General features: G+C 39.5%; 1 protein-coding gene across 1 annotated transcript; it reads right to left on the reverse strand.

Annotated features, from left to right (window-relative positions):
* Positions 1-1,109: 1,109 nt before the first annotated feature.
* Positions 1,110-25,379, reverse strand: BNIP3 (BCL2 interacting protein 3). Its single transcript, XM_072423127.1, has 6 exons — positions 25,222-25,379; positions 14,635-14,812; positions 12,989-13,073; positions 9,583-9,689; positions 7,913-8,062; positions 1,110-5,492 (listed from the first exon to the last, which is right to left on the reverse strand). The coding sequence occupies exons 1-6, from the start codon at positions 25,259-25,261 to the stop codon at positions 5,447-5,449; spliced, it is 606 nt and encodes a 201-aa protein (XP_072279228.1). The 5' UTR covers positions 25,262-25,379; the 3' UTR covers positions 1,110-5,446.

Here is a 25,379-nt window from a genome sequence, read left to right on the forward strand (position 1 = left end):
TCTCAGCCAGGACTATCTGCATGGAGTTTGCAGATTATCCCGTGTTTGTGTGGGTTTCTTCCCACATCCCAAAACCATGCAGTTAGGTTAATTGGCTTCCCCCTAAAATTGACCTTGGACTGTATTAAAGACATATGACTATGGTAGGGACATTAGAACTTTTCTCAAAACTTTAAACATGGGAACTCATTTCTGTGAATTTTATGTTTCTAAAAGCGGTACATTGTCCTTCAGGAAAATGTATTTTACAGTATAATATAATAGTATAATAAAGTTTGAAACAAAATCATGTCAAAATAATAAATTAAAACAAAATTTGTTTTTGTTTCAAACTTTATTATACTCATACTATTATGTTATGGACCATGTACTGCTTTTGGACATATAAATCCAGTACAATTATTTTGTATTGAATCCAATACCAAATTATTTGAACATTCCTGCTGTGCCCCTAGTGATGGATGTACGCACGGACATCACCAGCAACACTTGGGAACGTCTGCGCACTCGCCGGGGGACTGATCGATGAAGAGGACACAGCCAGGACATGGCAGGACACTGGAGGGCTACCCCAAGTGTTACTCGGGTTACCACTTTCAGCTGGGTTTTTTTTACCCCAAACCACGCTCGGGGTTACTGCTCAGGAGGTTAAAGTAACTTTCAGGTCTTTGGACAATAATATCCAAAGCTTGCTCTACATTATTGTGATAGGACGCTTCCTACATTGCTGACCATTGGTTATCCATAAGGGTGACATTCTTCCCAAGAAGATAACTGCTGTCATCGGTAACTGACCTGAGAGCACAAATTGCTCAAGGAACCCTGGTTGAGAAACACTGCTATAGATGAATGAGCAGCAGAGTGTTAAGTATGAAGGGATATCCAGAAAATCAAAATAAAGTGTATTGTTCTGGGCAAAGCTTCCAAAGCTGAACTCTGCACTATGATATATCCTCCTGTCTGCATTTTCTTTGCTAGACCATCACAACTAATTTGCCTCTTCATGTTGCTTTGCTGTACAGGGACTGCAATGATTTTACATAGAGCTGCACTGGGAACCTTTTCATCATTTTGGTTACACCCTCTATAAAACTGAAAATTACAGACCATTGGCATTGAAAACACTAAAAATTTTATTATAGCTTTGTTTTAACTTCCATTAAATGTATTGTAAAAACAAGAGATCCTTTCATATGGAGTGACTGGTGACATTCAGTAACTTAAACAGTTTGATATACAAAGAGTGAATCTGAGTCCGACACATTGCCATATTTATGTATGTCGGTCTATTTCCTCTCACGTGGCTGCAGTGGACAACCCTGACCTTAATGATGAGCAGAATTGCATGTTTATAAAAACTGAAGCTTATGCACTGCTGTTCCATGAAAAACAGCCAAGCTATGGGAAGCTGCTTCAATTTTAAGTCCACTTTTCTTCAATATACTCCAATAATTGAAAGCATCATCTCAGACTGCTTGTGTTACACATGACAACCAATAAGGTTATTCCTTTCCCAATGAAAAGATTCACCAGATTTAAATATGACTTTGTATATTGTATATGGTTTGTAAAAGAACACAAAAATCACTTGTGTACAACATAAATTCTCTATTAATTTACAATGTATATACAGAGATTAACAGCTCTAGAATATAATCACCAATTACAAATAAAAATCTACCTTACATTGTGCTTAATCATTTCATTTCCAAAACATTAAGGTGCTTTTTTTTACTCCAAGATAAGGTATAATGGCGAATTCTTCTGTGACAACACTCTCCGGGGGTCATAGGTGTCTTGGCATACTTTATATGGTAACCTGATCGGGCCTCGGTAGGTGAGCCAGGTCTAAATTTCAGGTTACAGTTGCCTGTCCCCATTGGGAGGTTTCTGGCAGATTTAACAGCTGTGTCCTGACATTGGAGTCTGATCTTCCTGTTCTGCACAGGAAGTGGGGGATGATTGCCCAAATGGGGCAATTAAATCCTGACTATGGTGGGCTATTCAGACAGGGAAATCCTCTAAATTCCTCCACACTCTTTCCATAATAATCAAGCTGAAGACTTGTTTTATTAAATGTAAGCTCCATAGGTGTCATCTTGGTCATTATTTGCTATACCCATATGACTTCCATGTCAGTGGCATGCCACCTTGCACAGAAGGGTTCTGGGTGACAATCCAAAGCCGGACTTCAATCACGGCAGGTTCTATGTTTGTATTCAGAACTGCCCACTCAGAAGAAGCAGCAGCGGCATCAGGAAGATTCACTCACAACTCTATGCTGCCCTATTGATTTGTCTTTAAAGCTTGACATTAATGACGTTGGGCTAGCGCTGTACATATCAGATTCATCCATCTTAGGCAAGACTTTAACACGGCTTAGCAGTGGCCTGCCGTTATTCATCAACACATGACAGCAAGTCAATGAACAAAAATGACTGCCATGCATGTCAATAGAGGTAAGCACAGTGGGGAGGTGCTCAGCCACCCCCTCATCTCTCTACAGAACAGAAAGGTCATTGTGTGTACAAAGCGTGTTCCTTCCTCGAGTGACAAAAATGCTGCGTGTGTATGTAGCCTTAGGCAGATAACATTACTACTGAAAGTGAATGTATTCGGGCCCGCGCCAACTGGCCACTAAGGCCAGAGCAGTGGAAATGGTGTTTCCATACACCCAGTAGCCTTGCCATAAACCGAACGCAGGTCAGTGGGAATTACGGGCTGCTATGCATTTCATTGTGACATAAGGGGGATACCTGGGGCATCAGGAATGCAGTCAATCTGCACCTATTTATCCTTACTGCACGTGGGCCATGGAATTAGTATGCAGCTAAGGAACAATGTTTTGCTGATGGACATCTTTCTCTGTGACAGATACCTTGTAATAATTTTAGGCATGTGTCACTTTTGAGCATTATGTACCATAAAAAACAGTAAATGTTCAAGTGAAGGAACAGGAAAAAATAGGAACTATTATCCATTATCTTTACACCACCTGTTCAATCAGAAGAACAGTTTGTATCAGGGAGGGGGCCTGATGGTTGTCACATAAACGGCCCTCATTGGAGCCATTGTAATTATCTATATGGAAAAATGTTATTAAGCAATCTTACATTGTTCTCTACATAGAATACGTAATGCTGAATGTTGCCATCTGGCGAGCAGCAAAATGTAATGCCATGTTTGCATAAAGTACAAATATTCGAGACACCTAGTGACCCTTTCCCTCATCTCCTCAATATAATAGCACAGACCTCAGATCTGTACATTCTACATGTCTGTGCTCTTACATGCAAAGAGCCATCAGGAGGGCTGGAAGGGAATTTGGGCCTCTGATGTAACTTCATCACTAACTTTCCATTGCTAAGTGCAGCATATTACAATACCGGTTTCACCAGGACATTGGCATTCCTAACTTCATCTACCTTCCATATATTTCTGCATCCTTGTTTGTAACAATGTTTAGGGGTTTTTTGTTTACTTCTTTTATCAGCACTACTCCTATTTCCTATTACTAGAAAAGCTTGACTTTTAGACATTTTCTGCATATTCTACATTTACTGAAGCAATATAATGTAGGTTCTGCTTTCAAATCTTAACATTTATGACAAAGCAAAAGCAGATATAGTAATAGAGATGCAGCAGTAGATGTACAGCTACCCCCCTCCCTTTTCCCCACACTCATACATTGGGGCTGATATATGAAAGCTCCACAAGGCTGGATCGCCCAGGTTCTCCTATGTCTATCTGCACCGGTCTAGGAGAGCTTTAATAAATCAAGCCCACTGTACTGGACTTTTTTATTTTTAAATAAAAAAAGCAGCTTTAAATCAGGCCAGGTAGCAACCTCCTTGCTTCACACAAGTGATCTGCCCTTGCCAAATTAATATTTATTATGTCTTGAAGATGCCACCAGGGGCCCAACATACGATGCTAAGTCCAGGGCTGTTGTATTCAGATATACAACACTGCATTCACTCCCTATAGGTCCCTGACGGCTCACACATTTCATATAAATGCAAAAAGGTGCATGGATGCCCCTTGTAAAGGGCTCTAACGGTCAGGATGATCATAATTGGACACCAAAGCTTTCATTGAAATCTTTATCTTCATGTATAAATTCATTTTGTTGGCACCAAATGTCCTGACAAACTCTGTTATTACCCTATAAAGTAGCAGTGACATCAGCACTGTGCTGTATAAAGCTTGGCCAATAAGCAGAGATGTGGGAGGGGCCTAACAGGACAACCTGCTACCGGCTGGTTAAAGCTTCCTAATCTTATTCCAGGGAGGGCAATTTATCATACTTTTAGGAATTTACTTCCTGTTCATAACTAAACTTAAGAATTGTAGACCTTTTCCAGTCTATCCAAAAATAAAAAAAGATTTGGGCTTTATAGAATTTGAAAAAGGTAAAGAAGTTCTATGCAAATTTTAAAAGATTTTTGCCACATTAAGGCAGCTCAGGGAGCCATGTGCATCATCCGAAAGACCTGTTTGGCATCCATTCCTTAAGGTCCTGTCAAAACTGGCACCCCTGCCCCTTTCTAATCTCATTTTCCAATATACCTTCCTCCCTCTAACCCATTCACGAAGTTTAAACCATTTTCACTTACCTGATATTGCCGTCACATGTCCCTGCATGGCGCCTTCTCCAAAAGGGCAGATTGGTGATCCATCGTAGCAATCCATGGTCTCACGGACTGATCCTGTTGCCACCGTTCGTTATAATATCACACAGCTGTAGTCCTCTGGAACGTAAGGGAAACCCACCACTGGCCTTACAATGGGAAGTGTGTATGTCAACCAGGCAACAATTTGGGCACTTAAAAAAGGACCCTCCCATTTGAGACGCAGCACATTGAATGGGGCAATTGAAAAGGCAGGGGCTTCACTGGCCAAACCTTTCTGTACTTTTGTACTGCTGCTTTTCCTACCCATAGAAAACAGAGCGTTTAGTGTATTTATAAGCGGGGATCCCCAGCAACATTCGCATCTGCTAACACTGTTGACCATAAATGTTTTACTGCGTTCTTAGCGTTAAAACGACAAAAAAAAGTACCACCATAATGTCTACCTATGGGATTTATGGAATCATGGCCAAATACCAAAACCTGGCATGGAGATATCATGATCATTCTCCATCATTGGCAGTATATTGGGTACTGAAATCAAAGTTTTTATCAACTAAACAAAGTAGGCACAATGATTTTTTTTTCACCTGTACAGAAAACTGATATTCTTTAAAACAACTACAATTCACAGTGGATGAAAGCCTAGAACATCCCAATGGATCTGAATGAAACGGTTATTGTCATTATAGACATTGCTATCCCCTTACTAATGATAGGGCTCAGAAACAACATTCATTTACAGAGCGGATTATGATGACCAGAGGTCAGGTCTCTTCTCATGCTTGAACAGAGCGCCGTTCTCACTCTCTGTCCTAGAATGTACCAGTGGAGGTCGTCAAACGTCTTCCAATATAAACCCTGGAAAAGAGGAAAAGAAATGGGTTATGGGGATACTGGAATGAGTCCAGGTCACAAAAACTTGCATCTTGCCATAAGTAAGTCAACGCTTTATACAACACTGCGTCTCCCCCATTATACTGCCCTGTGCTGTACAGGTATATTTATCTAATATTATTACACAGTATTTATACAGCGGCCCACAAGAAAATTTTGGAAGTCCACAAAAAAGTGTGGACAATATTTGCAATTTTTATGTTTTATTAATAATAAATTCTTGGATGATGATTAATATTAGAATAATATTATCTGAATGACAATTTCGGCTTCATATTGCAAATTCACGAACTGGACTAGAGACGGAAAAACAAGGGAGGCGCAGCGTGACGTCAGTGTAGTCTTAAATTGTATGAGGCAACTATTGCCGAGCGGTACGCTTCAGTGTTGTTTCCACCATTACAACAGTCACCCAGTATGACTTTAACTGTGTATTTTCTTTATCTGTTATATTTAATGGCATCAAATAGTTTGATTTTGATAACTATCATTTCTTGTTTGGTCTTAGATTTGAATGAAATAAACCCATAATAATTGCATTAGTAATACCAAAGATAATGCGGCTAATGATAATAGTAACAATAGTAATACTTCACTTAACCTTGAGTTGATCAATGAATCAGAGCCTCCACAGTCCTCGTCAGGCACCATTAGGAAGATCATTATTTTACAAATAAATTTATCTTTTAAAAAAAAATCATATTAATGGTCCGCAGGATTTAAAATGATGATTTTAGTGGTCCGTGAGGTTCAAAAGTTTGGCGACCACTGATTTACAGTACAAAACCAGCATAAAGTATTCCAACAATACCATGGCTTTTTATTTCATGTTTTAAAATATTTGACATTCTAAACCTCTTCAATGTACTTGTATGAAAATAATAAAGAGCACCCTAAACTTAAACATAATGATCTTGGCTCTGTGCAGCACAATTAACTCTGATGGAATGGCTTCTTCTATGTGAACTATAATGAATAGTATAACGTTCTTTATGTCTAGTTGATTCAATTCTAGGAACCAGGAAATAGAGATATTTATATATATTACATAATATATATTATGTTCAACTCTCCAGTGATTGTAAATGTATACACAAATAGCAAATTAGACTAAAGGTAGGCTGGTGGTAAGATACTGAAAAGAAGGCATCCACAGCACCATTATATATTCTCCAAGTTCCAGCGGATCATTGGCTGCTCTTACAAGCCAAGGTTATGGTGATCCCTTCCTTGTCATAACCTTGTGAACAGTGCAAAGTATACTCTGCTTAGTAGGAAATCTGCAAACATGACATGAAGAATAAATTTGCTTCTTCAAACAACTTTTAAAAGGACTTTAGTAAGTATTGCATGACCAACCCATAAATAATATCCCATTTCAATTCACCATACTTAAATGCAATTAGTCTTAAGAGTTTTCTCCTTTCCGTACCATGTGCATACTAACAGTACAAAATCCACATTGGATTACCCTCAAAGGAGGCCATATTGCAGTCATGGTCACATTGGAAGAAAATTGGCAAAGATAAAATTATTTAGCGTAAATAACAAGTAAAACACGCATAAAAACACTAACCACATAAAAAGCCTATATTCCGTAAATGCAAAAACATTGTCTGCGTGTTGTGTGACTCGGCTTGGATAAAACTTCTGGAAATAATTAACCTGTCAGATCAGTTTACAGTAGATCACTGGGTCAGCAGTCCATAAATGTATTGATATTTTATAGTGTACACAATGTTATATGAACTATTTGTGTTAAACACTACAGCTTGTTGTGTGTAGGTAAGACCATAACAGAACAAGATGAGACAATAAATTCCCATTTCCAATGTTATGCATTTCGTAGGAAATAAATGAAGAAACATATTATGTTTTCAACCTACTAAACACTTATAGGCATTTTATGGTCTTTTTAAAGTTTTATTTTTTTATTGTTTGATGTGTTTAAACCACAAATATCCCTTTACATACACCTTTACAAGGTTAAAGTGAACTCAGGGAAAGCCAGCAGGTTTATCTGAAGCTAAAACATAATCTTTTATTTTACCTGGTTCCTCCATTCTCCCCTCATCAACATGCTAAATAAAACCCTTTTTCTTAGTACAACGTATTTTAGGAAAGGTGTGCATATGTAAATGTCTTACCTGAAAACATATTAGGTATCGCAATAAACATAACGGAAAATCACAGGAAGTTTGTTTAGGTATACATGTAAAGTGATGAGTTGTTAAGGGATTTTTTAAAGTTAATTCTACTTAAGAATATGGGTAAAGTGCACACAACTAAGATGACCCCGGGTTACATAACATTGTCTCTACCTTAAAGGTCGATGGCCAAGCCATTTGTAATTTGTAACAAATAATGTTCAGTATAAAACTTACCCCAGTCCAATAGCCAGCAGGTGGGATAACAGTAAGGAGGGAAGAAAAACTTTTAGAAACTCTGCAGAGAAAATCCCACCCTTCTTCATAACACTTGTATTTCTCATGCTCAGAGCGGAGCTACGCTTCGGATGCTTGAAGACGAATTCCCTGGACAATGAAGAGATAATAATTAACATGGTTGTAAACCAAAATCTCTTTTTTGGGATTTTAGGCATTGTGCCTCACAGAATACATCTTTTTTAATCAAATCTTTTTTCTTTGGTGCTTACAAGCAGTAAATGGGATTTTAAACCCTCACTGTCCTCTGTAGCTGCAAGCATCGTGGAGTAGTTTATCTTTAAAAAGCCCTGAAGTTATTCAAGGGAGGCTTCATCCTACACTCTACAACCTCACTTCATTTCAGGATCGGTTGGGCCATGCAAGTGACTATGTCATGATTTGGTCCTTTTCTTTGAGTATAATGGAGGAAGCAGAGAAGTAGTCCTGACCTTAGGGTTACATCCTAAGGCTTGTTTCAGACTTGTGATCAACCAACTGCTGTATGGGAGCAGATGGGTAACTACTTTGTGCATGCGATTCTGGTGGATTGCTATGCAGCTCAAGCAAGGGACATGAAGCTTCTAGGCGTGTGGTTGATTTTCCTCCGGTAGAGGAACTGCATTGCAAAAGCAAGTACAACACGTGCAAACACATTAACCTGATGTGCGGTTTGCTACTCCTGGGTACATCGGCTATGTGCCTGGGAGCAACTTATTGCTTGGTTTGCAGCCCAAAGTGTGAAAGAGGCCCTATGATGCTAAGCTTTACTGTGCTACAATCATGGACATTTTATTCCCCTACTAACCCAGGTATGGGTATAAATTTTTAATCTCTATGTGGTTACATAGTTACATAGTAGGTTAGGTTGAAAAAAGACATAAGTCCATCAAGTTCAACCACTAGGGAAATAAACATATCCCAGATATAAAACAATATAAGACATAGTTGGTCCAGAGGAAGGCAAAAAAAACCCTGGGACAATTTGCTTCATCAGGGGAAAAAATGTCTTCCTGATTCCATGAGGCAATCGGATTTTCCCTGGATCAACAGTCACTGTTATCATTACTTTAAAGCTTTAATACCCAGTTATATTATGTGTGTATATTCTTAAAGCAATCTATAGTAGTTGCTGAAACTATTTCCTGAGGGAGCAAATTCCACATTTTCACAGACCTTACAGTGAAGAATCCCTTCCTTATCCGGAGCTTAAACTTCTTTTCCTCCAGATGCAAAGAGTGCCCTCTTGTTCTTTGTAATGATCTCAAAGTGAATAATAGGGAAGAGAGTTTATATATTTATACAGGGTGATCATATCCCCCCTTTAACGTCTCTTCTCAAGGGAGAATAGATTTTCCCTATATCTAAAGGATTTGGAGGCAGCTAGGTACACAACTCAATCAAATTTTTGGATCCCCTCTCACTTTTTTTCCTTATGACATTGGAGATCAGGTTAATCAGAGGGTGAACATCCTTAACAGGGACACAGACAGTGATGAAAAACCTGACAGTGGTTTGAACTTTTATCATTTTATCCAAAGCCCCCAAAAAGATTTTGCCTTTAGTTGTTCTTTATTCCGTTTTTATGTAAAACGGTTCAGTGAATATATCCAAAAGGTGCATAATCATACTTTGGAGGGATATTTTCAGGCCTGCTGGACCAATCCCAGATCCAATCTGAATTCTTCTTTAATAGGTTTTCAAGCTCTTTTCTTCGTTCAATATAATCTTCCTCTGACTGTCAGAGAGAGAAAGAAAGGATTAACGGGTAGTTTATATTGGCACAGGTGAGTGTCAAGAAGCAATGACATAGCATGTTGTGTCTCATGAACTGTCTAGTACTAACACAGCTACTACAAAAAGGCTTAACTAATAGCTTGTGGTCCCTGTATCTCCTAGATCCATTCCATGTTGCAACAGCTTTGTAAGCAAAGCTGTCTGCCTGTACTGTTCTTTTCTGAACAGCAGCAGAACTGTACACATCTGAAAAACAAAAGGTTATCTCATTTAAAGAACTCCAACTAAAAATAAAAAGATAAAAATGAATAGCACAATAAAAGATACAATAACAACACCAACCATAACTGTAATATTCAGCTGCAATCCAGAAACTTTTATTGCAGTACTCTTTCTTTGCCTCTGGGTGCCCTCAGTAAACAGAATCATTTAACCTAGATCTTCTACAGCTTGTGAATGGACAATGAAAGAAGAGGCAGCATAGTGATGTGCTCAGCTATCTGCTATATTCACTCTGTGTTCTTCTCCTATTAGCATGCTTTATGTCAGAACATGAACTGATATATTTCCTTCTACTGCTTCTTCTCTGCCCCACTTCAAGAGGCTTTAATAGCAGGTCAGATTTAAATACCTACTCATTGTAATAATAATGACAAAGCTGCATTAATACAAGTCTGCTTTATCTGCCTAGTGCTCAGCTTGTACTGCTTATGGTTATTTTTTTGCCCTGGTAATACTTTAACAAGGCAAAGAAAAGAACAATTTCACTTCCTCCTTCTATTTTTGTATTATGAAGGTATTTCAGAGTAAACAAGACATAAAGAGTCACATCTAATACTTTTCACATCTTGTTATCTGACTGTCTGGACTCAGAGCTCTGTCAATGTATAACTCAAGAGATAAAAGCACAGACAGCTGTATGGGACTTTCCATCTAGGATAAAGGCAATCCATAGGGACAAAGATGTACTTTAAAAAAAAAAGGTTGTTTTCAGACATTCAGATGTATCAGGGCAATTTCAGGGTCAAGAATCAACCTGCAGAAATATATTTCAGCCCAATCGCTACTTTCCTGAGATAAGCTGGTGCTGGAGATGCCATACTTTGCTCCTCGAACCCCCTGCATACCCATATATAAGTATAGCACTCATTCAATCTGAATGTGAGGGTTGATGGAAGGACCTTCGGAAAGAATTCTATTAGGGCTATTTTAGACCTACAGTCTGTAATGTTCTGCTGTGGCCCCAACTGTAGTCCAATCCGCTCCCATTTAAGTGGAAACTTTGCATACAGCTGCAGCGGATTGCAGAAGAGTCACTTTTGATCACACAGTTGTTGTTTGAAGATTTGTGCTGCAGCTGCATGCAAATCTGATTTGTCACTGGAACAGCCAGCCACACCGTTAAACCCTGCAGGTGGGAAAGGACCTTTAGTGGGCAGATTTTATTTCCATATCCAACCATATCTATCATGATGTCAGAGACCCACCTATTATTGTTACAAGCCGCTTTTAAAAATGCAGACTACCCTAGGCAGTATTTAACCCAGCTGGGTGGGAAGGAATTTTAGGTGGGTGGCAGCCCCTGTATTGTGACCCAACTGTTCAGTGCTACCCAAAAACATCCAGGCGGTAACTGAAAAGTGCTGGGTGGTGCACCCAGCTAAAAGGGTCCGGGGAGAACACTGCCTAAAGCACCTAAATCTACAACATTAAATAACTAATGGTATATGAAGAATAATAATATTATAAACTGTACTACTTAATCACTACATATTGTGTATCAAGAAGAATGTAGCTAGAAGAAATTCTCTTCCTTTACTGTACTTTGTTATGACAGCTGCTACGTTGGTGATATATCCTACCGTACAATTAACCTGTGTCTATCCAAAAGTAATATAACAACAGCACATATTATTACAGATCCAGACATTACTAAAAAAAATGTTGGGGATCATTAATTGGGGAAATGATTGCAGCAGCTTATTTTTATTATTATTACACAGTATTTCTTTAGCACCGACATATTACGCAGCACTGTACAAAGTCCATAGTCATATCACTAGTCGTCCCTCAAAGGAGGCTCACAGTCTAATGTCCCTACTATACTCATATGTCGGTAACACTGTCTAAGGTGGAAAAGCCATTTGAATTAACTGCATATGTGGGAGGAAACTGGAGTACCCGAAAGAAACCCACACAAACACGGGGAGAACCTGCAAACTCCATGCAGATAGTTTGCTGGCCGAGATTCGAACCTGGGACCCAGAGTGCTAACCACTGAGCCACCATGCTGCCCTTTTCTGAAGATGTTTAAGAAATCCTGCCAAAGAGGACTGTGCCAACACAACACAGGTTTTGTCAGATGCTTTACAAATAAGAACATTCCTGCCAATCATAAAGGAGAGTGTTCTCCCCAGCCCTATTAAGCTGGGTGCACCACCCAGCACTTTCCAGTAACCACCCGGCTGATTTTGGGTGGTTACTGAAGAGTCGGGTCACAATACTGGAGCTACTCAGCTTTAAACAAATTATTAGCTGAACACTGAAAGTGGATGTTATACATCTAATCCAGTTCCTGAGATTTACCACACAACCGTATTACTAATATACTAATGTACACAGGTCCTGACAACAATCCAGTCATGAGTAGAACCATTGTTACAGCAAATGTACCATTCTATAATTGCAGCCTTCAAGCACTCAATGGTTAGCTGTGAGCCTCCCCTCATTAATGTCCTTGGACTGTATATCTGATTTCCTGTACATTAGTGTGCAGCGGTTAACTGACTTTCATACCATGCACATAAATCATTTATTTTTGATGTTTAACAGTAAAGAGGTTTAACAACATTATATCAATGTTAGTCTGTGCATTATCCATGTGAAAGATAGGAACATAAAGATTTATAGCTGCAGGCCATATGGGGCCAGGATTAGTCAGCAAAGGTGAGGCTGGTGAATGGCCCCGGACAGATGCTTGTGACACTTGTTTTTCCATAATGCTATTTACACAGCAGCTGCAGCAAATAAAGCTTTATGTATGAAGTGGAGTTTGATCCTCCAACTACTGACTTCTGATTTGTCCAGCTCAATGTATGCATTGTGTGGGCGATGTAAAGTCAGCAAAGGACAAATAGAGATAGATATGGTATAGCTTTTATTAATCTTCTGCATTAATGATCTATGTGTATCATAATTAATTTTACATTTTTTACATCATAATACATTTTTGAGAGTGGTTGGTTCTTTTATATTCACTCTGAGTATATATAACATCTATCAGGTCACCCATAGAATTACCTGTGAGCTGCTCTTTTCTTTGCTGCCCTGGGTATCACTGTCGCTCAGTCTCTGGATGCTCTGAGGGGTCTGAGATCGAGGAGGGCTTCATAAGGAAACACAAAAAAGAAACAGGTCAGATAAGAAGTAAATTCATTTGTTGGATTATGCAGTTTCGGTGCAGTTACATTTACAAGGTACCCACCAGCTCCCATCCCCTTCCTAGTCCAGTGTTCTCCACAGCCCCTTTTAGCCGGGCGCACCACCTGGCCCTTTTCAGTAACCACCCGGCTGTTTTTGAGTAGTTACTGATAAGTTGGGTTACAATACAGGGGTGCTACCCACCTAAAATTTCTTCCCACCCAGCTTAAAATAATTTCTGGCCTGAGCACTGAAGTCTTATGCTTACCTATCTCTGTTTCAGTAAGATCTCACTAAATCTCAGTCGATTACCAAAGTGCTCGAAGTAAGTTTATTCATATAGATTTCTGATCGTTTTCAGGATAGATTTACACTGGATATACATTGTTTATGGACGTGCACATACATACACACACAATACAAAGGATTGCCTAGATTGTAAGCTCTTCGGGGCAGGGTCTTCTCCTCCTGTGTCATTGTCTGTGTCTGTCATTTACAACTCCTATTTAATGTACTGCGCTGCAAAATATGTTGGCGCTATATAAATCCTATTGGGAACAAATACATGTCTTCAACCTCCTAATAATAATGTAAGTTGAAATAACCCACTCAATTTGGTTAATGGGCCTAAGCCCTTAATGTCTGAGTAGGGACAACTTATGAGAAAATGTAAGGACAGAATAGTAGGCTACTTGCGGTAAAGTGATTTTTGAATTGCATACAATACCTAAAAGTTTCTCTGTGCTGAAAGGAGCCTACTGTTCTGTCCTTACATTTACTATATAAATCCTAATTAATAATAATAATTGCCACAGCAAAATGGGCTAGCTAAGGAAACAGGACAGCAGAGCTCTTTGCTTTGAGATACCACTTGTCTTACTGAAACTTTTGACAGGGCTGACTGACAAGGAAAACATCTCTACTCCGACAAGGTGTGTGTATGTTTGTATGTAAACTGCAGGATGAGCTACTGAGATTTGTACACAGGGTAAGAATACAGCAGTACAATGGTCCAGACCTCCACCTGCCGGCCTGAATTGCATGCACTATGCAAGCAGCCCAGTATTCTGCACCTTATGAAGTGAATGCAGTCGTATGCCCTGTAATGATTTCTAGATTTCTATAGCATACTGACCTATGTTCCCTGCGCTTTGCACCCTAGGAAAAGCACAAGCTGTGTGTACCTACAAAAAAAATGCATTGTGCCAGGTAAAAAAGAAAAGATGCAGTGGTAATCACAATTCTCTTTTGCATGTGTTCAAAAAGCCTGAAGCTATGAGTCTATGATTTTGTCAGTATTGAACAAACATCAGCTGTCATATCTGAAACCAATAAATGAATACAAGGAGCAACACTCCCAATAAGTGTAATGTGCAGATTTGTATACCAAACAATCACAATCCACCCTAAACAGATACAAGATTGCTAAAGCGAACTGTGATGATGTTAGCATTTTATTCCTTGCACTGTTTATTGAACAAGTCTGAAAATATATATTATACCTGGTGATTCCCAACAATACATACCTGTCACAATGTGAACTTTCTCTAGAGCTGCTTCGCCCAGACTCATGCTGGGCATCCAGGAGTATTTTTTCCATGTCGCCATTATGAATAGAGATTGAGGCTGGCACTTGTTCTTGACCCACCAGTGGTGTTACTCCACCATGACCATTGTTGCTGAAATGCAGTTCTACCCAGGAACCTATAGGCCAGAAGATGAATAAAATGGTATTAGTTAGATAAAAAAACAGCCATGACTTTTAATTAAAATATAAAGGGAAGCTAAACTTGACTTATGCCCTGGCTAGAAACACTAGATACACGAAACCATGAAAACTGGAGTTACACTTTAAAAGTTATTACAAAACAAATAAATATCAGCAGATTTAATATTAACCTGCAGAATGGTTACGGTATTTGCCGGGAACAAAAAGGGACAAAACAGGCGTCACAACTCATACTATCACAATCATCTTTCCATTCAATGTAAATACTTTGTATTGTATGTGGAAATCAACTGACTGCAGTCACATGGCATTTGTTTTCACCTTAGTCTGAAGACAAGAGAACAAAAGTTCAGCTAAAAATAGCAATACAATATGAGCTAATCTGCCAAACTAGCACAAAAGCAGCTAGTCACCCATTGGGAAATATTTAACCAGATCACCAGTTTATTACAGAATGAGGTTTCTATCTGATCCTTTGTAGCAGAAGAAGGATCTGGCAGAAAACTGGCCCTTGATGTTATTTAAATCACGAGTTTGTATCTGTTAAACCACAGTGTGTGCCAACTCTAGTACTCCATGATGGTTAAAAGAAAGCTGAAATGTATTTTATTTGTTTTTCTGCCTTTGATTGGATCAAAATTGTTTTTTTTTTGGAGGAACGCAGTAGAAATGTGAAGGAAATATAGTAATGAAATTACCCAAGTCAATAGAAAACCTACTAATCCGGTCTGGTTTGCGGGTAAGCTGGTCATTCAGTTAGTATCCATCTATAACAAACATTGGTTGGTCTGACTAATGACCTACAAACCTTACTTCAGTAGCTTAGAATTCTAAACTAACTTGACAACAGGGTAGTATCAGGTGAGTAATATGTACCATTATACCATTAGCTCCCAGGGAATCCAAACCTAGAGCAGATACAACATGCAGGCAGCAACTTTCCTTTCCTGCACATCTGTCCCCTTTAAATCTGTTTTCCTGTTTTTTCCTCTTTACAACTGTTTCCTATTTAGAACCACTGTCCTGGTTTCCTCCATAACTTTTCTTCTAATAAACCTGCTGACTTGTTTCCCTTTACATCTGCTCTTCTTGTAGACATGCTGTCCTCTTCAACTGTCTTTTAGACCCGGTGCTCTGTTTTCCTCTAAAATGAATCCACTTTTAAATCTTCTGTCCTGATTTCATCTACAACTGTTCCACATTGTCCCACTTTATTCCACATCTATTCCTCCTTTAGACCTGCTATGCTGCTTTTCTTCTGCAACTGTTTCTCTGTTTGACCCAATGTCCCACTTTCCTCCACAAATAACTGTCTTTTAGACATTTTTTGCCTGTTTCCCCCGCACAATTATTCCTCTTTTGGAACTGCTGTGCCGATTTCCTTCTCAACAAATTCTCTTTTAACCCACTATCCTGCTTTGCTTTGCAACTGCCCCTCTTTGAGACCTTTTGCCCTTCTTTCCCTACAACCTCTTTCAAATTTACTATCCCATTTTCTTCCACAACTTGCCCTTTTTTTAGACCAAAGCTCCTGCTTCCACACCTCCACAACAGTCTACCTTTTAGACCTGTGGTCCTATTTTCATCTACAACCGTTCCCCATTTAGAACCACTTTACTTCACATTTGCTCCTTTTTTACACCTGTTGTCCTCTGTAACGATAAATCTTTTAGACCTGGTGCTCTGTTTTCCTCCAGAACTGTCTTGCTTGTTTTCTCCCTTAATTGGTCCTCTTTTGGAACTATACTTCGAACAAAAACACACAATAGTGGGACTTTAAAGGCCTGCTGTCCTGCTCTCCTCCCCAACAGATCCTGTTTTAACCCACTGTCCTTTGCAACTGCCCCTTTTAGACTTTCTATGCTTCTTTCCTCAAAACTCTTCCTCTATGAGATTCACTATCCTACTTTCTTCCACAATTGCCCCTTTTTAGATCAAAGCTCCTGCTTGTCTCCACAAATGTCTATATGCTAGACCTGGTCTGATGTTTGATTTTATGACTCTTCATCTTTTAGACCTCCCGTCCTTCCTCCCACACGACTCTTCTTCTTTTGGATTCCCTGCTCCATTTTCTCCTGCAACTTGTCCTCTCTTAGACCGGCTTTCTTTATACCTGCTCTCCTACTTTCCCTCACAACTTCTCTTAAATACATAAAATGATTTATTCAAAAAATAAACTGCCTGGAGATCAGCTTTAGGGAAATAGGTTTTCACTTCAAATGTATAGGATCCAATTTGAGTTTTCCCTGCAATGCCCATCTAAGTGTAGGAGAAAGTAATGATTGACTTCATAATAAAGGCAGCTGATCTAAAATGTGAAATGCACAAAATAAGAGCGGAAAATTACAGGGATGAAAATGACTGGAAAGTAAATCCCTCACTCCTTCCTCCTCCGCAGGGAAGTATAAACAGAAAAAAATGAGGGTGATAAGTCAGAGTTTGCGACACTAATGGGTTTGTTTAATAACATGTTGCACGGAGCAGCGGATTAGGACGTGATGACTTTTACCCTGATTGCAGGACATTGCTTGGTCATAATGCAACCAGCAATACTCAAAGCACCATTGTGTTATGAAAGACATCATTACTTGCCACGTGGAACCTGCTTTTACACCTTTGCAGGGGTGTGCTATAACCCTATGAGGATATCAAACATCAGTCTGCAAACTCTATGAACACTCATAGACAGCATTTGAAAAGCCAAAAAGTTCCTTTTTTGTTTTAGATTAAGTGTTTTTATTAGTCTTTTGCCCCTTGTGTCCCTCTGGGGAGATTTTCCTCGACTTCCAGTCTTGTAGACTCAACAGAAACAGTTTTTTCAGGCTTTTGTAAGCATCTGTTCAGCCAGCAATTACTTACAAAAGCCTTATAAAAACAGTTTAAATGAAACTGAATGGGTCTGTTTTTTTATGCAAGCTTTAGGCCTTTTCAAGGGTTTGTTCAGAAGTTCCATGTAGCTTCTATGGTCCTTTGGCTGTCCAAACATCTCCATAGACTTAAAAACCCCTATAAAAGCATGTACAGGCTCTTGCAAATGCAAGCTTTGTCTGGAAAAGATCATAGAATGCTTTTGGTGCAGAATAGGCTTCCAGGAGCATTTACCAGCCACGTATTTCAGAAACAGGTCAGAACATACCCTTAGAAGAAACCTCTGGCCACAGAATGCTGATAAATAATCTCAACATCAAAATCAGAAGTGAGAGAAGGAATAATAAATTGCAGAAAATGAATGATCCTAAGATTATGCACTGCACAGCATGCTGTGCTCCCCGTTGTGATCACCACTGCATGAATCGTTATGTGATGCCACTACAGGCTGCTTCCATGTGAGTTAAAGTTTTAATGATTGATTCTGTAATTAGAGATTTAGGTGGGTGCAGTATCTGCAGTTATTCTTTTCAGTAATAAAGGCATAAAGCATTGAGGTTAGGGCTTCTTATTATCCAGTGTTCTCCCCGGCCCCTTTTAGCTGGGCGCACCACCCGGCACTTTCCAGTAATCACCCGGCTGTTTTTGGGTGGTTACAGATGAGTTTGGTCACAATACAGGGGCTGCCACCCACCCACAATTTCTTACCACCCAGCTTAAAAAAAAAATTCTAGGTTTAACACTGTATTCCATGATATAAATGGATTGCAGGTGGACCCCTGTAAGGTTTATACTGCTAATAGCTGACATGCTAACACAAGTGGGGTAGCAGAAAACCACATTATTTTAAAAATACTGCAGCAAAGTTTTTGTTTTCCATTAAATATTTATGACAAGGGCATAATAAACCCTAATTAAAAATACTGGTTATAAATCCTAAATAATTTGTGCAATATCTAATGTGTGACCTGTTTTTTTTGTGTGGTGTGGGCAATGTCACTTCTGCATCCAGGGCATCCCAAATCCCGCAAGAATGACCAACCATCCATGACATCATCCGCAACAGCCAAAAGTCAGGCTGATGGCGAGTTATTGATTTGTTATTTATTAATATAAAATCTGTAAAGATGGAGCAGGCTGACAAAAGCCTGGACAAAGGTAATCTTCCTGTTTTTTTAATACGTCTTGCACAGGGTAACCGTTTTGTGCGCACGTGAGTGTGTGAGTATCAGACCAGTGTACTGCATAACCATTGCTCAATATTTAAAAAAGATTGTACAGTGAGATTATAATGTATGTGATGATCATATAGAAGATATGACAATGACTGTACATTCCAATTGCGATATGTCATGAACATAATGTGCATCTACAACCTAAAAAGAAACCCTGGCATGGGAATTCAAGTAAACAGCACAGGTCTGCAATTAGTAACTATAAACATCTCAAGCAATGGACTGCTCGGGTCTAAGTATAGACAGATTTCTGCTGGAGGAGAACTGGTGCATTGTGTTCTGTCATTGCAAAACATTTGATCTTTTTTTTTAACTGTGTAGTATTGCAATGTTCTTCTTGAGCGGCCTTTCCATAAACAGGTCTGTGACAACACCAAGAGGATAACTCACAATCCAGGCATAGTTACTCAATGTCCTGACCCGAGTGATGATCCTTGTTGTGTAAAGGACGACTGTGTCCTGTTTTCACATATTCAGTATTTTTAAATGATGTCTGCAAATGCTGTAGAACACAGGAAAGGATAACTGTACCTTATGACAAAGTGCAATTACTCCGTTTGGCCTTTCTTCCCCATGACCTAAACTAACCCCAACCAATTTCACAGACGCATACCTACCCTGATCTGATGGCTCGGATTCCATCATTTGTTTACACCCAGCACCGCAGTCTTCACTTTCCTGGTTTGTCCTGAACATTACGGCCCAATAGACTTTTATGGGGCTGTGTCTGGAGCCTGGAGATGATTCTTTGGAAATCTATGGGGCTGTTCTGTGAAAAGGATAGTGTAGACTAGAACGGGGATACCAAATGGCGGCCATGGAACCTTAGCATATATGCATCTGTGAATGAGGATGGTAGGCAGGTTTATCATTTATTCCTGGTACAAGGTGCACATAGGATAATGGCATTTTGCATTAGAGTGCACAAACACATTTTCATTTAACATAGCAGACTACATATGGTTAAAGCTGAACAATCGGAGGCACAACATAATGCAATTCTGTATTTATTAAACCAAATTAATTTTATTATTGCAAGCTGTGTAAAGTCCTAAACATGACTTGGTATTCTATTTCCGCTGTAAAGCACTGTTTAGAAAGTTAAGGAGTGAAGAACCAGCACAATAGGCCAATCAGTTGTGTTGAAGTGCAAGAAGCCGTGCTAATAAGAGAACAGAGCAAAGTGACAAGGGGATGAGCTAAGCAGTCATCTGCTTGTTTTCTGACTATCCAATGACAGGGTGGGGAGGAAACTTGTAAGTAAAAGCAGTGAAAAATCAGGTACCCTCTCCTGACACATAAGATCTTACCAAATAGCAGGGCTGTGTGCCTCTGAAGACTGAAAGGACAGAAAGAACAACCCTTTGTCTTTTAAAACAGTATATATATAACTTTATATATGTATTGTATAGTATATATATATATATATATATATGCCATAATTACTATATCCACAGCTCACAGTATATTAGTGTGATGGTCAATGGAGAGAATGCCTCTCGCAAAAAGATCATTGGTATCAGTTAATCCAACACAAATCACTCGAGGAACCCCTATCAACCTTCGGAGGAACCTTAGGATCTACAGAACCATATTAGAGAGAAAATAGGATCATGTAAGGAGAAAAGAGGAGCAGTCCGTCCATTAAAGTGAAATATGAAACAGTGACACTGAGTGGAATGATTATAAGTCACTGAAAATTAACTTTAATTGTTTGTTGGGTTTTATTGCCCTTGGCATGAATGGAAGACCTGAACAATAGAACAGTCAAATGACTGCTTATCAGCAGAACCAGAATTAGTGACGCCGTTGCCTACAGCTACCATAATTGATGTGTGTAGTGCTGAAGAAAACAAATGGAAAATAAAGGAAAGCTGATTGGTTGTAAAAAAAAGTAAATTATTTGTCATATATTGTGCAGAGTTTTAAGGAAGTTATCACTCAATTTGTGATACTATACTCACATGAAATATAAAGCACTTTTTTCTTTCTAGGTAAAACTACCAAAGAAAGGTGATGGTAGCCAATTTTCCCTCCATGTTTTTTCTAAATGATATAACAATTAACATACCGATCGCTTCCGATTGGCTACAAGTATTCTATGTATTATCCTCTTGTTGATTATTGACCTGTAACATGATGAATATTGCCATTGTATCTAATAGAAATATTGATTACGACACATAGGGCTCTATTTACAAACTAGAGAATCTGACATTCCCCCAATCGCAATAATTGATTCCCAGATTCAGATTTTTCATCAGTTCAGAGTTTTCCTCTATTATGTAGTTGCAGCTTGTCTTGAACTTTTTAACATAGGGGAACCCTTGAAATAACTTTTGAGTCTTCAAGGAATCTTGGATATCAATAACAATATCCACAGCTCACAGCATATTAGTGTTCTGATCAGTGGAAATAATGCTTCTTACATTGCTGGCCAATTACAAGACAGTCAAAAAGATCATTGGTGTCACTAAAAAGGAGCTGAGAGGCACAAGTTGCTGAAAAAACACCTAGCAAACTCTGGAGGAACTCATATGTATTATTATATCATATGTATCTGTGCATATGTATTATTATTACACAGTGTTTATATAGTGTCAACATATTACGCAGCGCTGTACAAAGTCCATAGTCATGCCACTAGCTGTCCCACCAACGGAGCTCACAATATAATGTCCCTACCATAGTCATATATCATTAATACAGTCTAAGGTCAATTTTGTGGGGAAGCCAATTAACCTAACTGCATGTTTTTGTAATGTGTGAGGAAACCTGAGTACTCGGAGGAAACCTACGCAGACACGGGGAGAACCTGCAAACTCCATGCAGATAGTGTCCTGGCTGAGATTCGAGCCTGGGACCCAGCACTGCAAAGGCCAGAGTGCTAACCACTGAGCCACTGAACCACTGAAACATATTATATATACACATACAAAGTATTATGCAGTCCAATATTATTTCAGCAATGTCTTCTGCAAATGCTGTTAAACCAGTTCTAAATATTGCCTTTATTTTTATTGTCATTCTTCTAATACACATGTTTAGAATAGAACAAAGTAACGTATACAAAAAGTGAACTTCAAATGCTAACTGAACTTACTTACATTCTTGTAAACGTTCTCTGCATACCGTCAGTCTAAAATTTCTGAATTCTTTATAGCACCTTGCAAGCAAAATTGTACTGGGCTTTTAGGAAGGATTACAGCCTCTGGTCACATGAGCTTTACGACCTCATTCTGCTGGAGTTCCAGTGAATATGTGTGGCTTGGATCACACTGCTTTTTTTTTTTTTTTAGTGGTCCATTCAAAGATAATAAATGTCTACTAAAAATCAGCAATGTGCAGAAGATAAATATCTGGATGAAAAGAAAGGCCAATGAGCTACCTAGATTTACCCAGCCTTTCCAGATGTTTTAACATGATGGAACTCCTTTAAAATAACTTTCAGGTCTTCAGGGAACCCCTTCTATAATGACTATACCCACAGTTTACAATTTATTACATATATTATATCACAGCTCACAATATATTACATATTATATATTATATTGCAGCTCACAATATATTAGTGTGGTGATCAATGGGAAGAGTTCCTCGAACATTGCTGATAATTGGGAAGAACGTCACAAGATGATTATTGGTATCTATTATACTGACCACTCATTGTTCAAGGAACCTCTGGCTGATAAACCCTGCTCTATCCCCTGAGTCCACTATAACTCCAACCCTTCACGTGTGACTGGAGCGCCCCTTTAAGGACACAGCGAATTGTTTCTTTTGTAAAAGATAAGCCATTTGTCAACATGTTGCTGAAAACAAACACGCAGGTCACACTTTGTACAGTTATTATCCCTTCACGTAGGAGAACAGTGACCGAGTGACCTATATGATTACCGAGCACATAAATAAAAACCGATCCATCGCTGGATGTATTCTGCAGCCAATTCACCCACACAGAGGGCAGCCACGGGCAGGGTGCATAGTCTGTAGCAAGCTGCTATACGTCATTATTTCCAGGATTAAAGACTGACTACATCATATTATCCATTTAATCAGCGTGGTATAATTAGGTACATGCTTTGTAGTGGATTGGGAAACTTTTATATTGTAGACAAGGACTGAGTATTATTGTATTCATTCCTATAGCAAGAAGCAGAAAAATAAATCAAACTACATGAAGCAGCCCTGAAAAGCTGACAATCTAATATAACCAATGGGCAGATGCAGGCTGATCAGGTAAGTGATCATTTACCTGGATTAACACCAATCAATATCCTTCAGAACGCCACCAACACAAGAAGCACCAAATGCCTTTATATATTAAAAATAGGTTCCTTAGGAAATGAGCAATTTGTAGCACTCAGGTCAGTTTAAGTGACACCATTGATCTCTTCCCAATGGACAGCAATGTAACAGGCATTCTTCCCACTGACCACCACACTAATGTATTCTGAGCTTGAACTGAAGCGAACCACAGTAATGTTTTTATTTATATTACCAGAACACGGAGGGCTCCATTTATAAAACAGAGAATCAGACATTCCCGCAAACATTCCCCTGTGGTCCTGGCAGTAATGGGCTCCCACCAGGGAATGTCTGATTGCCCGTTTTATAAATAGATCCTTTGGGTTCTTGCTGTGACAACCCTCTGTCCCTGTCTACTAAATGTTCCCCTAGGTTGTCCAGTGTTGAACCCAGAAGTTTTTTTAAGCTGGGTGGGAAGAAGCTGTAGGTGGGTGGCAGCCCCTGTATTGTGACCAAACTCTTCAATAAAACCCAAACACAGCCGGGTGGTGCGCCCAGCTCAAAGGGGCGGGGGAGAACACTGTTGTCACTTTGTGATATCCCTATGGGGAATACAAGCAGCCGTGCCATCATACATTGTATGCTCCATTGTTGTCCCACCCTGAGATGGCATGCAGTGCTTGCATGTAGACCAGAATTAGGGGATCAACAACTCCGATAAAAAAAGAAGCAAAAACTAAACTTTATTTAACAAAAATTGGTGATATAGAAGGCTTTACCAAACTAAACCCATTCGGTCTAAGCCAGTGTTTCCCTTTATAACATTGGGGAACCCCTTCTATAATTCTTATATCCAAAGCTCACAGTATATTAGTGTAGTGATCAGTAGGAAGAATGTCTCTTAAATGGGCAGCCAGTGGGAAGAATGTCACACTTACACATAGCCAAGTCGATCATTGGTGTCACTTAAACTGCTCAAGGAACCCCCAGCAACCTCTGGACAACATGAAGCACTTGCTTAGCTGCAGGGGATCAGCAACTTCAAGACAATAAAAGTAAACACTGGATTTTACCTGCTGGTGGGCAGCACAGGGGCTCAGAGGTAAGTGCAGCGCTGGGTCCCAGGTTTGAATCTCGGCCAGGACACTATCTACATGGAATTTGCATGTTTGTGTGAGTTTTCCTCCAGGTACTCCGGTTTCCTCCAACATCCCAAAAACATGCAGTTGGGTAATTGGCTTCCCCACAATATTGTCCTTAGACTGTAATAATGACATATGACTATGGTAGGGACATTAGATTGTGAGCTCCTATGACGGACAGCTAGTGACATGACTATAGACTTTGTACAGCCCTGCGTAATATGATGGCGCTATATAAATACTGTGTAATATTAATATAAAACAATTAGGGGTTGTTTCTTCAACAAACTAAAAGCCATTCAATTCAACCTCTCTGTATGCCCCTTCCCTTGTAACTGCCTACGGGGGGCGCTAACCCAACATTTCCAAAGCCAAGTGGACCCCAAGCAGGCGCCAAATGTTCAGAAAGTTTAGATTGCGCCTATATCTGGCCTCTGATTGGCTGCACACAGACACACGTGTTGTCACTGCAATCAATAAGCTAGCCTGATTTGTTGATCACATGTGTCACATTTGTTGATCACATTGTGTCAACATTTGTTGACGCCAATAAATTGAGACTTTTTTGTTTTTTTTTCTGAGTCTATCCCTATTTTTAATAGCTTGCAATAATATAAGATTCGTGGAGGGTTTGTGCAGGTAACACACAGACCTGGGGACGCGGCGAGCGACGTCCGTGTTTTGCTGATGTCAGGAATCCAAAGCTTTGTGACATGTAAACACAAGCCTGGGAAAAGCTATCACACTGACACACAGGCAGCTAAGCCTCATGTAAACACCATGGCAGTCATGTGACAGCACAAGCACCCACAATCCTCCAGCTGCCATGGCAGGGACATATGGGGCCCCCCAATACACTGCTAGGGGCCCTTAAAGGAACACTCCTCTTACCCTGTAGAGGTTCATCCTGCAGACTCTGTCCTTCCTGCATGATGCTGTGTTCTGGGCTCGGCACCGTTAAAGCCTTTCCACCTCCACAGCTGCCGCAGCTGTCTTTGTCACTGAGCTTGTTATTGTTATTGCTCTAAGCTCCAAGGATGACGTGCCAC

The sequence above is a fragment of the Pyxicephalus adspersus genome, chromosome 10 (assembly GCF_032062135.1).
Source record: "Pyxicephalus adspersus chromosome 10, UCB_Pads_2.0, whole genome shotgun sequence".
NCBI lineage: Eukaryota > Metazoa > Chordata > Amphibia > Anura > Pyxicephalidae > Pyxicephalus > Pyxicephalus adspersus.